Raw genomic sequence first — 17481 nt, forward strand, 5'->3', positions numbered from 1 at the left:
TGACATGAAATCCAATGGGAAATGCTGTGTGGGTAGGACCTCCCGTTGAGAAGACAGCTTGTCTGGTGCAAGTCTTTCGAGTTGATGCTACTTCAGCAACTTGCATGTCGATGTGGATGAAATTATGATGGTAAGGACAAAGCAACACCCAGTCCCTGAGCGGAGAAAATCTACGACCCAGCCGGGAATCGAACCCAGGCCGTTAGGTGTGACATTCCGTCGTGCTGACCACTCAGCTACCGGGGGTGGGCAATGAAGTCCAATGAATGCTAGCAATTCCTAAATCAGCTGGAACACATAGTAAGCCTGTCCCATAATTTCCATATTAAATGAAGCTCTCACTGGTCTACTTACAATATGTATTGACTTAAATTACACAATTTTGGGGTTGAGGCTAACTGCTGTAGTGTACAGTAAACACAAGTACCCCGCCCCCTCCCACACACACGCGCGCGCGCGCACACGCACACGCACACACACACACACACACACACACACCATCCCTCCGTTTTCTTACTATCTTGTGTTGACTGTTTTGTAGACTTTTGCACTGTTAAGAAAATAGTTCTTAACTGAAATAGGTCTGATGGGTTGCAGAATGAAGGGAGACATCACTGTACCTATTATTATTCCTACTATTTACTTTTAGGGCTTTGTAATTTAAACTTTGAAATAAATTGATCAGATGTGTAGTGTTCAAAAGCGGTAAGGCAATGAGCATTGTTGATGTTAGTGTAAAGGGAGGTGTCATCAATACTGATGAGTAGGGCACTGTTTGATAAAGGGATAGCAACTGTAGAAAGCTGGTGGAGGAAATGGTTGGTGTCTATAAAGGAAGTAGGGTAGGTTCCGGTAATATCTTGGAGGTGTTGGTCTGCGAGAGTAGAGATTCTCTCAGTATGGGCACAGTAACTAGCCACAATGGTGCATCCTGGATGGTTGGGTTTATGGACTTTACGAAGCATATAGAAGGTAGGGGTGCGGGGAGTGGTAGGGGTGAGCAGAGAGATGGACTCTGGGGAGTGTTTCTGGGGTGGGCCTAAGGATTTGAGGAGTGACTGGAGATCCTGCTGGATTTCTGGAATTGGCTCACTGTTGCAAGGTTTGTAGGTGGAAGTACCTGACAGCTGGCAAAGTCCTTCTGCCAGGTAATACTTACGGTTAAAAAAAAAAAAACAGTGGTGGAGCCTTCGTAGATGTTGACCTCCACCCCAAAGATGGCTACATCAGTACCTCCATCCATATCAAACCTACTAATCACTATCAATACCTCCACTTCAACAGCTGCCACACCAAGAAGTCTAATCACCTGTGGCCGTTGCATCTGCAGTGACAGGCGGTCCCTCTGAAAATATATTGAGGATCTCACTGAAGCCTTCACAGAGCATTATTATCCTCCCAACATTGTTAAAAACAGAACTCCCGAGCCTTGTATTTCCAGTCTCCCACCACCTCCCAAAGTCCCACTGTCTGGCCACAGAGGAGCATTCCCCTCGTAACTCAGTACCACCCAGGACTGGAGCAACTTAATTACATTCTCTGCCAGGATTTCGACTATCTCTCTTTGCACCCTGAAATGAGAATTGTCCTGCCTAGTATCGATCCCACCCCTCCCACAGTGGTATTCCACTGTCCACCAAACCTACACAATATACTCGTCCATCCCTGCTCCCAAACCCTTACCTCATAGCTCATACCCCTGTCCCTCCTGCCACCACCTACTCCAGTCCGGTCACAAACATTACCTATCCCATCAAAGGCAGGACTACCTGTGAAACCAGTCATGTGATTTACAAGCTAAGCTGCAACCACTGTGCTGCATAACAAGCTGTCTGTCCGTATGAAGGGCCAGCGACAAACTGTGGCCAAGAAACAAGTGGACCATCCTGTCGCTGAGCACACTGCCAAACGTGACAACCTTCATTTCAATGACTGCTTCACAGACTGTGCAAAATGGATCCTTCCCACCAACACCAACTTTTTTGAATTGTGCAGATGGGAACTTAACCTGCAATATATCCTATGTTCCCATAACCCTCCTGGCCTCAACCTTCATTAGTAATTGTCCTCACCCATCCAGCCCCTTCCCTATTACCATTCCAGCACTCCACTGCCCAAATTCCACCATCACACCTAATCTTTTTACTTGTCTCCTTTACCGCAACCCCCTCCCTCCCCCTCCCCACCTCTCACCTGCCCTTCATCTAACCTGCAGCACTTCCCTGTCCACCACCCCTCCCCCTTCCCACCCCAACCTCCTCCTTGCCCCCACCCAGTCGCCACTCCCATCATGCACTGATGGTGCTACTGGCTCTGTGGCCTCAGTTTTTTGACGAAGGTCTTACTGGCCAAAAGCCTTATTGGTGACAGTTTTTTTGTTATGCCTATCTGCGACTCAGTGTCTTCACTATATTGTGAGTAGCAGCTTTCCTTTTCATAATGTTGTTACACTTCATCTTGAATTTTCCATTGTTTAATCTATAATTATTGTTTTGTTTACCGCTTTATTCTTTCTTGTTACTAACTGCATAGCAAAGATCATGAATTATGTGTAACTTTTTCTTTCATGTCCTGCTTTTAATCTCTCTCTCTCTCTCTCTCTCTCTCTCTCTCTCTCTCTCTCTGTCTGTCTGTGTGTGTGTGTGTTTTCATTCTTCATGTATTTTATCTTCTCTATTGACAATACTTTTTTATTTTCCAGATCTGCCTACATTGACTTCAAATATGCCAGGATTACAAGAATTCCCATTGATTCCCATTCATGTCAAAGATGTAGAGATTCAGTGGGATTTGAACTGGCAGCGTACAGTTGCAAGAAATGTGGTACGCCACTATCTCAACTCAAATGTTGTACTAAATTTGATGATAGAACAAGCAAGATATTTTCATGCACCACTTGGGAACATTCCAGCAGATCCACCTCTGTTTGGTGCAGATCTGTTCTATGCAAGACATCTCATTAAGAATAATTTTGTCCTGTGGTGCTCTCCAACTGAAAGACCAGATCTTGGAGGGCGAGAAGTTGATGATAACAGGTTTGCAGCATTTTCTTTCAACCACTCTCTTAATTTATATTGAAAGCATTTGAAATAATTTGTGTAGTGTAAGTAGGACTGTAATGTTAGAAGTTGTACTTCAAGTAGTAAAACTGATTAAGCTCTTAAAATAAAGCACTAAAATATTGATGGGTGATTTCAAGAAACTTCTGTAAGTGTTCTCCATTCAGCATTAAACAGGGTCTGTGCTATTAACTTTATATTTGACAAACTTTGAGAAACCATAATGGCAGTTCAGTATATAGACTAGTGTGCCAACACCTGAAGGCAGAGTTATATAGGAAGGGGGGGGGGGGGGGGAAGTCTCAGTTTAATAAGAGTAGAGGTCATTAAACTCAAGGAATATGAGACTAAAAAAATGATGATCATCATCATGATCATGTTGAAATCACACAAGAAGAAAGAAGGAAAAGTTATTAGATGGAAAATGTGTGCATGTTAAGAGGGAGTAGGTGCATGGTTTGGAAGTTAAACCTTAAGCTTGTGGAGTTGCTCATTTCCTTTTGACTCTTGAATAACTTATTTTTTCATGGTTATACATTTATTTTCCTGTCACCCCCACCATTTTATGTTTTCCTCTGTATCTGTTTCTCAATTAAAATAGCTAGTACTCATCTCACTGCCATCACTGTTTTAAAGCCAACTCAGTATCTCATGTCTATCCTTTTTTCTAATTGCTTCTGTAATATTTAACATCTGTGTGTTAAATTTAATGTAGAATAAAATCATGTCACTTTTTGTGCTTATATTTTTGAATGTGACAAAGTGTTTTTTTCCCCCAATACATTCTATGTTTAATATTTGAGAAGGTAGAGGAGTTGTTGCTAACAAACTACTTAAATAAGGACAAGTGGAACAGGGCTGATGCCTATCAGTAATCAGATCTATAGCTTTGAAGCAGCTAATTCATTCATATGAATAGAAATTGGTGTCTTATAAATTGAATTCTGTTAAAGTTATTACTTCAGACTTCATTTCTCCACAGGGACCATTTCGAATGGAAGACTTCCCCTTCACTTCTGCATCTCTACATATTTCTTATTCGTGTTAACTACGAGGGTTTTTAGAATAATCACAGTTTCTCCCCCACCCCCATCCCTCCTCCGCATATCTTTATTTAGAATAATCACAGTTTCTCCCCCACCCCCATCCCTCCTCCGCATACCTTTATTCACCCTCATAAATTTGATGATGCATCTCAAAGTAGCCTTCTTATGATGTGATGCAGTTGTCCCAGTGTTTCTGCCAGTTAGTAAAAGCATGCTGGAAAACATTTTTTGAAAGGTCCTTCAGAATCATGTCCACAGCCTTCACCACAGCTTCTGATGATGGAAAATGCCTGCCGTGAAAGGGTTTTTGCAGGTTATGGAATAGAAAAAAGTCACACAGGGCTAAATCTGGACTGTACAGACAGTGGGGGAACCATTTCATGTTGATTTTTGCGAGGTATCCATTAACAATATCTGCAGTATGTGGCAGTGTATTATAATGACGCCGCATCCACTCTGTTTCAAGGAAAATTTTCGGTCAGCAACTTGTGGATGACACCCATTAACATATTTAATATTTCAGGAAGCATTAGTAAGGTTATTCATTGATCCTCTCTCTCAGTGACAACAGCGGTGTTGATGTTTGCATCTGTAAGAGCAGTAACTGGAGCACCAGGTCCATGTTCCTCAGAAATTTGATTCTCTCTCCCCCTAAAACTAATTAAACCACCATCAAGCTGTGCAAAACTCCCCGTAGGCCTCCTGTAACATCAAAGAGGCCTCAGCTGAAGATTCTCTGAAACGAAAGCAGAATTGCAAAGCCCCATTGTGCACCACCTCCATTGCTGTGGTAGGTGATACTGAACACGTCTCAGCTTGCCACATCTCACAGGTGAGCACAAAGAGTGCCAACAATGAAAACTAGTACAGTGTGTTTGCTACATATGAAGCTAACAGACTACCATGAGATTAAATTCTACCCTGACAAATAATAACTGTAAAAAAAATTATATCAGGTGCAAACATTATTAATTTTCTATTTATTGCTTTGAATTAAATGAATGATTATTTAATGTGTCACGCATACATAAAAACAAATCTGTTTTTAATAGGCTGCTGACTGAGTTTGAAGAAAGCTCAAGTATTGTTCATAATAACCCAGGCTGCTATTCAACATTCTGCATTGATCTTGACATCGATGGATTGGCAGTAAACACACTTCTGCAGTCAAGTCATGTTCATGACATTGAAGGTTAGTCTAATAAACAAGCTACAACTGGTAGTAAATTAAAGACTGTAAAAATGCTTTCATCTATCATCAACAAGGAGGTATGCAGTAGCAGGAGGAGTGTAGTATAGTTCTGTTTCTGTTTTAGAAGAGCTCAAGGACTATGGTGCAACTCATACTACAACTGACAAGCATGTGTTCAGTTAGCTGAAATTAATTTGGGTCATTTGTTAGGCTGATTGTGTTTTGTATCATCATGCACATATGGTGAAGTCAGAACACCTAAAGGGTATTTGAACACTGAAGATACTTTCACCAAATGCTTGACGGGTTGCAAAGAGAAGCTCGCAGTTGGTGAAAGGACCATTAGTGTCTAAACATCCTTTTAGTGTCCTTATGTAATCACCCAAGCACTGTTGTGTCTGATACGTCTGCTGTATTTGTAGCATGACAGGTCCCCCAGAATGTAGTGGACATAGCAATGAACACACAACATTTGCTTGGACACTGGTACCTGAAAGCCTCATGAAAAATGCCTCAACATTGTACATTTTCTGTTAATGCGTTGTTCTCACTATTTATGTGCTGTATAAAAACGCCCTAGGATTGATTTTTGGCATTAAAATGGCCTATTGGACTATGGCAAAGTAAATCATAATGGCCAGCTTCACAGTAAGACTTCTGTGGAAAGTTAACAGTTTCAGTAAGATCCTTCCTTGCTGAGTCATTGTCCTATACTAAATGGTAGACATTCTCTCAAGCAGTTTTGTGGAAGAGAATGGTGTCCCTCGGTGAACTGACATAAATGTCACCCTCTTTACTGTTGGAATAAACAGCATAATGTGTGGAGTAAATACCAGTGGAATATTATGCAGTTGTCAATGGTTTTGTATTTATTAGCATCATCTGTGCTCAAAATTAGACCAATTGTGTTTATAAAGTAATAAGACATAATTGGAATTTATTTGTAGTTTTTACCTGAACACTATGCAGATTTTTTGGTCTTACCTGGAAGCTATGAGGATAGGAGTAAGAAAGGACAATGAGGAAGCAGAAGAGAATGAAAGACACAAATGAAGCAAATAACTGCTTTATTCTACAATTTAATGACACAAAACCTCAGTGCAGACAATATTTTTAATAAATATTCCTTCATCATTCAGTAAATGTTCTTGGTCGTTCCGTTCACAAATATAAAATTTCAAACCATCGAAAGATCAAACTCTACTTGTTGCGACTTATAACTGACCATGAGTAAAGACTGGTTGTCTCAATAAAATTTTGACTGTTTTTAACATTTGTGCTTGTAACTTATTAATGGTAATATCAAATGCAGAAATAATCGGGAATTGTGCTCTTTGAAACTGGATAGATAAAGTAGTACTTGAATATGCACACCTGGAATCAAAATTTGCTTATTTTGTGTGATTTGAGTTAAAACTTGGTAATGAACATCATTCAAAATCGTTTGACAGGCATTCTGGTTTTGTTAACTAAGCCTTATTTTGTATTTATATTTTTACTGTAAAGAACAATCCAGTTATTTTTTATCGTAATTTATGTGGTGGTAAGCCACTTTCAGACAGAGAATTCAAAAATTCTACTAAATAGTAATTATTAATTTTGTATCCATTATCACAAATTATTTTATCCTTGCTTCTCCTGGCATAGTGTTGAGTATGGTGTTATTGATTGTAGTGTGAACTTCATTTGCTGGTGCTAGAGTAACTGAATTTAACGTGGATTGTGATAAAATGTTTTCTGCAATATTGCTATAAATATCATTAACAATATAATTTTGATCACCAACCTATGGCTGTGGTATTTCAATAATAGTTACCAAACTTTTCTTGCTTAGCATTCCCAGTTTGTTATGAAAAATCCGCAAACTCTACTTCATGATGCAAAATGATTTTGTTTAAAGTAACATGGTGAAACTTTCTAAACTTGTCCAATTTGTAATTGAAGTTGCACATGATCCATATTGAGCAACTGGCAAAATTTGCCAAAACTGTCACTTAAAACAACAGTTTTACCTCCAAAAGTTTTTTAAGTTTATTACGTCCATCTGTACAGAGATCTCCAAATAATCTGCCTACAAGTTCCAATATTTAAAGTGGACACATTGAAACTTCATCTCTAAGGATCAATGAATGTGAATTAACGTGTTGACTGTTTTTACTTGTCAATGTTATAATGGGCACAAAATTTTCTAATATTGTAATGGGCAATTTAAATGCATTGTGCAAGGTTCTATCTCCTATTAGGAGAGATGAAGCTATGCCACTAAAGACAGTTGCAATGAAATGAAGAAATTTAATTTATGTATAATTGCAGTTTGTGTCAATGTTTTACCACATCCTGTATGAGCAGTCTAGCAAAAAACATTCGACCCAGTGTCAGGGTACTGAATTTTACAAATAACATGGCCAAATATACTATACTGTTCAGTTAGCACTTTCATAAAGTTCACGAATTCTAACTCCTTTTGGATTGGATCTAAAATGTCTACTTCATGAAGTACTGTCATTAACATTGGAACGGATAATCCAAGGCACCTATTTCAAATTATGACCATTTAAAATATCATCAATTTCTAATAGTACTCTGTTGTAAGAAATTTCTTCATTGTATTTTCTTAAGAAATCTTCTCGAAGAAATATTCTAAATTCTTCTTCCTTCCCATATGTTCTTTCATTGTGTACTTCTATACTTGTGCTATCGTACCCTATATATACGTATTTTTAAATGTATTTAACACTTCCAACTGTAGTGCAAAATTCAACATTCACATTTAGCAAGTATAGATTGTATGGTATATTGTAACGATTGTCAAGTTTTTGTAAGCGAACATTAATGCTAACATCATAATCATGCCATCTATACAATTGATATCAATTAACCGATTGCAATGTGATTTTACAGAAATCATTAGGAGACCTTTTTGTGGATTTGCCATGTCTCATACTAGTAGAATTTTGATTAAATGCACCATATGCTCCATGCATTATGTGTTTTGCAACACATTCATATAGTTTACATTGTGTTTTAATTTCTGAAATTTCTGGACGTTCTCGTTGTGATCTTCAATCCAAAGACTGGCCTGATGCAGCTCTCCATGCTACACTATCCTGTGCAAGCCTCTTCATCTCTGAATAACTACTGCAACCTACATCCATCTCTTGGTCTGTTAAAAGATCTATGCATGAAGCACACCACAGTTACCACCATTACACCTTAGCAAAAGATCTGGCAGAGAACCCAAGGAAATTCTGGTCTTATGTGAAATTGTTAAGTGGGTCTAAGGCTTCCATTCAGTCCCTTGTTGTCCAGTCTGGTGTGACAGTTGAAGGTAGCAAAACGAAAGCCAACGTTTCAAATTTCACATTCAAGTAATCGTCCAGACAGGAGAATTGTACAAATATACCATCATTTGACCATCGGACAGACTCTTGTATGTGCAATATAGTAATAAGCATACCTGGCATAGGGAAAGAACTGAAAGATTTAAAAGCAATAGACCACCAGGTCCGGACAGAATTGCAGTTTGATTTTACAAAGAGTACTCTACAGCATTGGCCCCTTACATAGCTTACATTTATTGTGAATCTCTCGCCCAGGACAAAGCCCAAAGCAACTGGAAAACAGCACAGGTGACTCTAGCATATAAGAAGGGTAAAAGAACGGACACGCAAAAATACAGGGCAATATCCCTAACTTTTGTTTGCTGCAGAATCCTTAAACATATTCTCAATTCGAATTTAATAAACTTTTTTGAGCCTAAGCAGCTTATGTCCATGAATCAGCATGGTCTTAGAAGGCATCGCTCGTATGAAAATCAGCTTATCCTTTTCTCACACAATATACTGCGAACTACAGATAAAGGGCAACAGGCAGATCCCATATTTCTACATTTCTGGAAAGCATTTGACATGGTGCCCCATTGCAGGTTGTTAACAGAGCTACGAACATATGGAATATGTAACAGATATGTGGGTGGCTCGAAGATTTCTTAGTAGGAGAAAGCAATATCTGCTCCAGGACAGCGAGTGTTCATCAGAGACAAATGTGTCATCAGAAGTGCCCCAGGGAAGTGTGGTAGGACCGCTGTTTCCCCCTCTATACATAAATGATGTAGCGGACAGGGTGGACAGCAATCTAAGATTGTTTGCTGATGATCCCGTGGTGTACGGTAAGGTGTCGAATTTGAGCAACTGTAGGAAGATGCAAGACGACTTAGACAAAATTTCTAGTTGTTGTGATGAATGGCAGCTAGTCCTAAATGTGGAAAAATGTAAGTTAATGCAGATGAGTAGGAAGATCAGAGTTGTAATACTTGGATACGGTATTACTAGTGTCCTTTTTGACACAGTCAAATTGTGTAAATATCTGGGCATAACATTGTACTGTGACAGGAGGTGAAATGAGCATGTGAGAACTGTGGAAGGGAAGGCAAATGGTAGACTTCAGCTTATTGGGAGAATTTTAGGAAAGAGTGGTTCACATGTAAAGGAGACCACATATAGGACACTGGTGCGACTTATTCTTGATTACTACTCGATTGTTTGGGATCTGTAGCAGGTCAGGTTGAAGGAAGACATCAAAATAATTCAGAGGTGGGCTGCTAGATATGTTACTGGTAGGTTTGAACAACACATAAGTGTGTCACAGATGCTTCGGGAACTCAAACGGGAATCCCTGGAACAAAGGCAACATTCTTTTTGAGAAACACTATTGAGAAAATTTAGAGACATGGCATTTGAACCTGACCACTGAACGATTCTGCTGCCGCCAATGTACATTGCGCGTATGTGCTACGAAGATAAGATTTGAGAAATTAGGGCTCATACGGAGGCATACAGTCAGTCATTTTTCCCTTACTCTATTTGCAGATGGAACAGGAGTGGAAATGACAAGTAGTGGTACAGGGTACCCTCTGCCATGCACTGTATGGTGGCTTGTGGCATATCTATGTAGAAGTAGATTTACACCAAAGTAATTTATCTGGAATTACTTCACAAAGTGTATGCTGTTTTAAAGACCAGTTGTTATAAGTGTGGACAGTTATACCCCAGGTTACCAACCAGAAAATGTGCTTATCCCCATAAGCACTGAGATCGCATCATTTTTCTGGCATAGAAGTAGTCCTATGTTGGTTCTGGTATGATTCTTTATGTGTACAATTTAATCAGACCATAATGTTTGCTTGTTGTGACACTGTAAAACTTTATATCTTTAGTGCTGTACCGCCTATCAATTTTCTGGTAATTGAAATAGTTCTTTGAGTAATGCCATTGTGTGGAAACAATTACGATATAATTTTGGAACATAAGTGAACTATGAAATAGACAGCAAAATTGTAGCACAGTATACTCGCAAAAATTGTTAATACTCCATTTCTCTCCACAGGCACTAGCTCTAGTGTGGCATTTGACACAATGCCACAAGCATCACTCGAAGAGATGATGTCTGGTGGGGGACCAGCGACCCTGGGCAACTATGATGATATTGCTCGCTGCAGTGGGGCTTTCAAGGTACTCAGGTCAATGGTGGGGGCATGGCTTCGGGATGTCTCTGTGTACAAAAATGTGTTTGCAGATTTTCAGATAGTTCAATTCTACAGGTGCGATATTGCATTGTTATAGATGTTCTTCATATGTAGTATGAATCCTCATGTACAATGAAACACAGATTAATTTTACATCTGTTATTTTATTCAGATGGTTGCGGTCAGCGAACACATTACTTTATGACCCGGCTTTACGAAGAACTTTGCACAGCCTGATGAAAAAACTCTTCATTCAGGTAATGTGTAGGTGGTAATTACACAGGTGCAGATTACATTTGCTGTTTATTTTTGATAGTTTGTTTCACTCCATATGTAAATGGAAGACAGTAAATTGGACAACACTACATGTCTTCCCTTCATTTAGTGTCTTTCATTTTCCATAGATAATAGTTCAGCTAGCTTGTAATGTCATTTTTTAATGGGAACAAAACGGTAATTTACAGATGTTATCAACTAGTCTTTTTGTCTGTTGACTTTAACAAGAAGTAATACATTTTGCAAACTGAAGATAGTAAAAAGAATGCTGAATGTTTTGAAGTAACGGGAGACGTACTCTAACCTCTTGGCACAGCTGGAGTAGCCTCTTACAACACATAACAAGGCTAAGTACATAAAATATTTGGTAATGGCATCTGCAGCTACATACTGAGTTTAGCAGCACCATAAACGAGGTAGTACTGGCCCTATCTCTACAGGTATCTTAAGCCACCATAGTTTAAAACAACTCCACCTGAAACTGCTACATTAAAGTATCCACACTGTACTTTCATATTTGTTATTGTATTTTTCCACCATCTTCTTCACTAAAAGTACTGGGAAAATAAGAACAGTATGTATCTTACTGTAATGAGTATTTCATATGATTTCGGCAGTATAGCCCCTGTCTCCCATGCAGGGAGGGGCAGCTATGAATCAGGATGGTGCAAGTGGGTGGTGGAGGTGAGGTGGAAGCCTAGGAGGCTCCAGAGGCGGCTGCAAAGGTAACAAGTTCTTTGTTGAAACATCTGCACTATTCAGTACACTGGGTCAGTGATATGCTGAACACTGTTCTGCTGGGCTGGCTTGTTGCATGCACCTCAATGCTGATGCTTAGTCTCCGCCATGCGCCGCTGGCCTCATTGTGTAAGCTGGCAGTGAGGCTTCCATGCCAGCAGCACTTATACTTGACGATGCCATATCTGCTGTTGCTCCTGGCAGCATATTGGCTGTGTCACCGTCAGAGAAGCCCAGCACAATGAGACACTTGTCCCGGGATAGTCAAAGATGATTGAGGCCGCCATCCAGCAGGCCTTTCTACGTAACCAGCATTGTCTAGGGGTCTTCTTTGACATTAATAAGGCGTATGACACTACTTGGCGCCGCCTTATCCTCAATCAACTCCATGAGTGGGGCTTTCGTGGCCGTCTCCCCATCTTCATTCGGTCCTTTCTTTCTCACCGCCTCTTTCGGTATCGGGTTGGTAATGTGCTATCGGATTTGTACGTGCAGGAGAATGGTGTTCCTCAGGGCAGCGTTTTAAGTGTCACCCTCTTTGCCGTTGCTATTAACAGTATCACGTCCACTATCCGGAGTCCTGCCCAATGCTCCTTGTTTGTGGACGATTTTGCTGTTTTCTGTTCTTCCTCCAGTCTTGTCAGTGCTAGTCGGCAGTTACAGCTTACGATAAAGCTCTTAGAGGCATGGACTGCAAAGACGGGTTTTACCTTTTCTGCAGACAAATCTGTGTGTGTTCATTTTAATCGTTCTCGGCGTCTTTTTACCTCCCCTGAATTGCGTCTGAGGGACACCGTTCTTCCTTTTAGAGACACTGTGAGGTTCCTGGGCCTCACTTTTGATTCCAAGTTGTCGTGGTTGCCTCACCTTAAAGACCTCAAGGTGCGGGCCCTGAAGGCACTGAATATTTTGAAGTGTCTGAGCCATCGGTCCTGGGGAGCAGATCGGGCGCGTCTGCTGCAGTTTTATAGGGCTTTCGTCCGATCGCGTCTTGACTATGCTTGCACCGTGTATGGGTCAGCAAGGCCTTCGTATCTGAAGATCCTTGACGCAGTACACCATGAGGGTATCAGGCTGGCCACTGGTGCCTTCCGTACCAGCCCCATCCCCAGCCTGTGTGCTGAGGCAGGGGAACCGCCGCTCGCCATCCGGCGGAAACTCCTCATGGTGCGACGGGTGTGTCATTTCCTTGCCTGTCCTACCTCCCCTGCGTACCCTACCGTTGCCTGACCGCCTATGGAACGTCTCTTTTCCAGTCGTCCCAGGGCAACAAAACCATTTGGGATTCGTGCCAAGCATTTGCTTGAGTCCCTTGGTGTGGAGCGTGTGGCCCCCCAACGAGAAGGTTTTACTTGCCTGCCTCCCTGGTTGCTCCAGAGGCCCAGCATCCTTTTAGACTTGTCGGAGAACCGGAGGAACTGCACTCCGGCGTTTGTTTTTACCTCCTTATTTTACGATATTTTAAACCAGCATCCGGACCATGTACCTGTATTCACAGATGGCTCTAAACAGGGGGACACTGTTGGTTGTGCTGTTGTTTTCCCTGATCGAGTCGTCAAGTTACGGCTTCCTGCGGCGTTTACCATCCTCGATGCCGAATTGTTTGCAATCTTGCGGGCATTGGAGCAGATGAGATGTGTTACCAGTCTTAAGTTCCTCATCTTTTCTGACTCCCTGAGTGCCCTTCAGACCATGCAACACTTGTACCCAGCGGATACGGTCGTCCAGAACATCCATGATGCCCTACTCCACCTGCAACGGCAGGGGAAGGAGGTTTCTTTCTTCTGGGTGCCGGGGCACGTGGGTATAAGGGGAAACGAACTGGCGGATGTGGCTGCGAAAGATGCATGTTCCCTCCCTCACGTTGTTGAATGTGCCGTCCCCCTCCATGCTGTTACCTCCCTTTTGCGTTTTCGTGTTATGCATCAATGGGAAGAGGAGTGGTTGGCAGTTTCTGACAATAAGCTGCGTCTGGTAAAGGCCACTACGCGACCATGGCGTACGTCCTACCAGTCATACAGGCGGGATGAGGTTCTCCTCACTCGCCTCCGCATTGGACACAGTCCCTTCACGCATGGTTTTTTACTCCGGCGGGAGGACCCCCCAATCTGCAGTGCTTGTGGCGTCCAGATTACTGTCCGCCACATTTTACTTGACTGTCTTTTATTCTCTGACCAGAGGGCGGTGGTTTCCTTGCCACCGGATTTGCCCTCTATTTTGCAAGACGACGCAGCGACTGTGGTTAAGGTCTTACGGTTTTGTGTCCTGTCCAATCTGTTGCCTCGGATTTTAGGGAGAAGGTTTTAATGTGCTGCTGGGTGACTGGCTCACCCAGGTTTTAGGTAAGAGGTCCGCCAGTCACGATTACCTCCTTGTTTCCCTTCGGTATCTGTTCTCTTTTCCTTGTGTTTCCTTTCCTTTTTTAGTGTGTTTCTTCTCCTCTTGTTTTGCCTCTGTATGTGCGCATTTGGAACTGCGTCAGGCCTGTGTCTTTTAGCCGTTCTCCTTGTTCGGCGTCCGTCTTCGTCCCTTCGCCGCTTGTGTTCCTGTTTCTATGCATTTTGGCGCTGATGACCATGCTGTTTAGCGCCCGTAAACCTCAAACACACACACACACACTCAAAGATGATTGGTGTGCATGAGGAGTGAGCTACTGCCCCTAGGCTGGAGTAGACATGCAATGGTCTGCTGTGCTGCGGTGCTAAATCCAGGACAGACTTGCTGTTGCTGTTGCTCTGCCTTGCCTCAAACCAGTGACTTCTACTGGCAGTTCAATGTGGCAGCCTCGCCCAGTGCAGCAGCCCCTTTGGTCCCGTAGAGCAGCGAGGCTAACAATAATTTCATTACATAATGACCAGTACTTACAGATGGCAATGGCATTCTTGTTGTACATATGTGCTACTACCAGTCACATATCCTGAAACACCACTGCTACTGTGGAAATCTACCTTGCCCCTTGCTGCATTGGTTTGTGGCGTGCCACTGAGTCCACTGCTTCATCAAGCTAACTTGCCACGCAACATTGCATCAACCTTGTTGAATTATTATAGTGACAACATCTCTCATGATCTTATGTGTGGCTACAATACACTCCTCAGACTCACACTTTTGTGCAAATATGTGGTCAGTGTGGTACAGCATAACAACCAAGCAATCATCTTTAGGTGAGTTTCATAACTGGAATTTACTATTATTGTGCATTGCTATGTTTTATTGTGTTTGCTAAGTTAAAACTAAACAGTCAGACTAATGATATTAGCTATTGCTGGGAAGGCAGTAGATGTACAACTATGTCTTTGTGAACAAACTGAAGAAATAACTGGGTTTGAAGCCAATTATTGATATGAACAAAGCAACATGCACTAGAAATCTTCAGTCATTAATGTCACATGAAGATGGCTACTTGGTAGTCAATTGAAAAATCGAGGCAAGAAGTTAGCATCGTCCACCTTGCAAACCAAAAGTCTTATGATATAAAAAGCCCAATGATTGCAAATTCTGTGCAGTCCAGGAAAATATAAAAAGCCCAATGATTGCAAATTCTGTGCAGTCCAGGAAAATATGAAGTGCTAAAAAGAATACCATGCCTTTCTGCATAATGAAAATAAGTTTTAGTTCATAATCTTTTGATGTATATTTAGTTTTAATAAGATAAGAGTGTAATAAACACATGTTAATGAAACACCAGTGTGAGGAGACAAGTACATTTTTTTGAAAATTCCTTCTTGGATACGTTTCAGTCACTTTGCGTGCAAAGTAAAAATTATGTAAGAGAAATCTTGGAACTGGTGCGCCATTTTGTTGAGAAAATTTTCTGTAATATTCGAATTTTGTGCTTTGCAGACCAGCAGAATAAGCTAAAGTTAAAGGTCTCTCTACTGGCCATGATAGGTTATTCTGTACTGACCGGTTACAGTGTCAACCTTTGCCAGTGGCCTCCTTTGGATGTAGTACAAAGGGCTGTGGGATCAGCACACTGCTCTCCCAGCCTTTGTCGGCTTCCCAAAGCTTGAAGCTGTTACTTCTCACTCGAGAAGCTCCTCGGCTGGTAACATGAGGCTGTGTGTGCCCTGTTCGAATCGTCCCACAAAGAAAAAATGCCTGTCAGTACCAGAAGTTGAACATGGGTCCTCCAAATAGCAGTCCAACACACTTACCATTAGTTATGGAAACGTATTACAGGTAGAACAAAAACAGCATTTATGTAATAGAGAATTTCCTCAGCTTTCATCTGGAACTTAATAATAGAAGACTTGAGATGAGCCTTTGCTCATAATGGTTGTCACATTTCTCTGTAATGTTTACATGCAGTCTTTGAATATTTTCAAATTATAGCTCCACAGATGTCCAAGTATGGAGTGATTGGCTTCAAGTATTCACAAATGAAATATGAAAAGTCAAAGTGCCATTGTTCATAGCCATCCTCTCCTCATAATCTCTTCAATGGCCGTTACTCTGATTGTAATCTTCACAAAATGTAAACGGTCATGTGTATGTCTGTATTGAACCAGGAACCTAGAAATGACGGAGAAGCTTCATGCCGCCGTAGCCCTCTGTGGTTCACAACACCACAACAGGCCATCGCATTCCACCCACCTTACCGCCGCCCCACACCGAACCCAGGGTTATCGTGGTTCAGCCCCCAGTGGACACCTCCACCCCCCGGGAACACCTCAGACCAGAAGAGTGTTATCCCAAATGTTTGTGTAGAGTAATTATGGTGAACGCGTACATGTAGACAGTGTTTGTGCAGCAATTTTCGACATAGTGTAACTGAGGCGGAATAAAGGGAACCAGTCCGCATTCACTGAGGCAGATGGAAAACCGCCTTAAAAACCATCCACAGGCTGGCTGGCACACTGGACCCTAACACTAATTCGCTGGGCAGATTCCTGCCGGGGATCGGCACGCTTTCCTGCTAGGGAAACTGTCACATAGGTGTCATTTGATAGACCAAGTCAGTGACTATCATTTAGTGTGCTGATCTTGTTTATAGCTTATTGCATTTGCTATTAATGAATTATGTAAATACGTTGTTGTTAGTCAATCATTTTAAGCTCACAGATGCCAAAATAATCTCTGCATAAGGCTGCTTTTATTTAAATGAGGCTCATCAAATGCCTCATGGGGCTCGCTACTTTTTGGTGGGTTCGTGCTTGGCTACCACGGGGTCCCAGCCTTTGCAGCATCTTTTCCCTTCCATGCTGCATGTCTGTCCTCTTGCTATCCTTTTTCACTTCCCTTTGGGAACGTGTGGGGTTTATTGGGAATGTTCCGCATTGACCGTTGCTGACATAAGAAGTCTCACTACTCTTTTTCATTCCCTTTTTCTTTCCTTGTTTCCCTTCTCCTGTCGTTCGTCCACTTCGGCATTTGAGGTTTCTCTTTTTCTTCTTCCTCCCTGTGCCCTTCTGACAGCCAGCCCACGTATCAGACATGTAACAGGTGACTGGTGAATGCGTAATTCCTGGCCCTGGGTCAACAGGTAGTGTTCGCACATACCCCTGGTACAGGCCAGGCCCAGGGAGGGGTGATTACCTGACCTACTTTCCCAAATTGCTGATTGGTCCCTTGGTCCGGTGCTCAGGAGGTGTGTCCTGAAGTGTGAACAATCACCTAAGGCGGGTGCGCCCCCTTGTGATGGGA

The 17481-nt window shown here is 41.9% G+C and overlaps 1 protein-coding gene across 2 annotated transcripts in view; it reads left to right on the top strand.

Moving 5' to 3' along the window:
• The window catches only part of LOC126267081 (DNA polymerase epsilon catalytic subunit 1), a 266885-nt gene that overhangs the window by 178960 nt on the left and 70444 nt on the right, over positions 1-17481 (top strand). For both annotated transcript variants that reach the window (XM_049971945.1, XM_049971944.1), the window contains 4 exons: positions 2702-3035; positions 5158-5297; positions 10683-10896; positions 10994-11078. In XM_049971945.1, coding sequence (XP_049827902.1) covers positions 2702-3035; positions 5158-5297; positions 10683-10896; positions 10994-11078 — 773 coding nt within the window. The remainder of the gene's footprint in view (positions 1-2701; positions 3036-5157; positions 5298-10682; positions 10897-10993; positions 11079-17481) is intronic.

This window comes from Schistocerca gregaria, chromosome 4, assembly GCF_023897955.1.
Source record: "Schistocerca gregaria isolate iqSchGreg1 chromosome 4, iqSchGreg1.2, whole genome shotgun sequence".
NCBI classification, from domain to species: domain Eukaryota; kingdom Metazoa; phylum Arthropoda; class Insecta; order Orthoptera; family Acrididae; genus Schistocerca; species Schistocerca gregaria.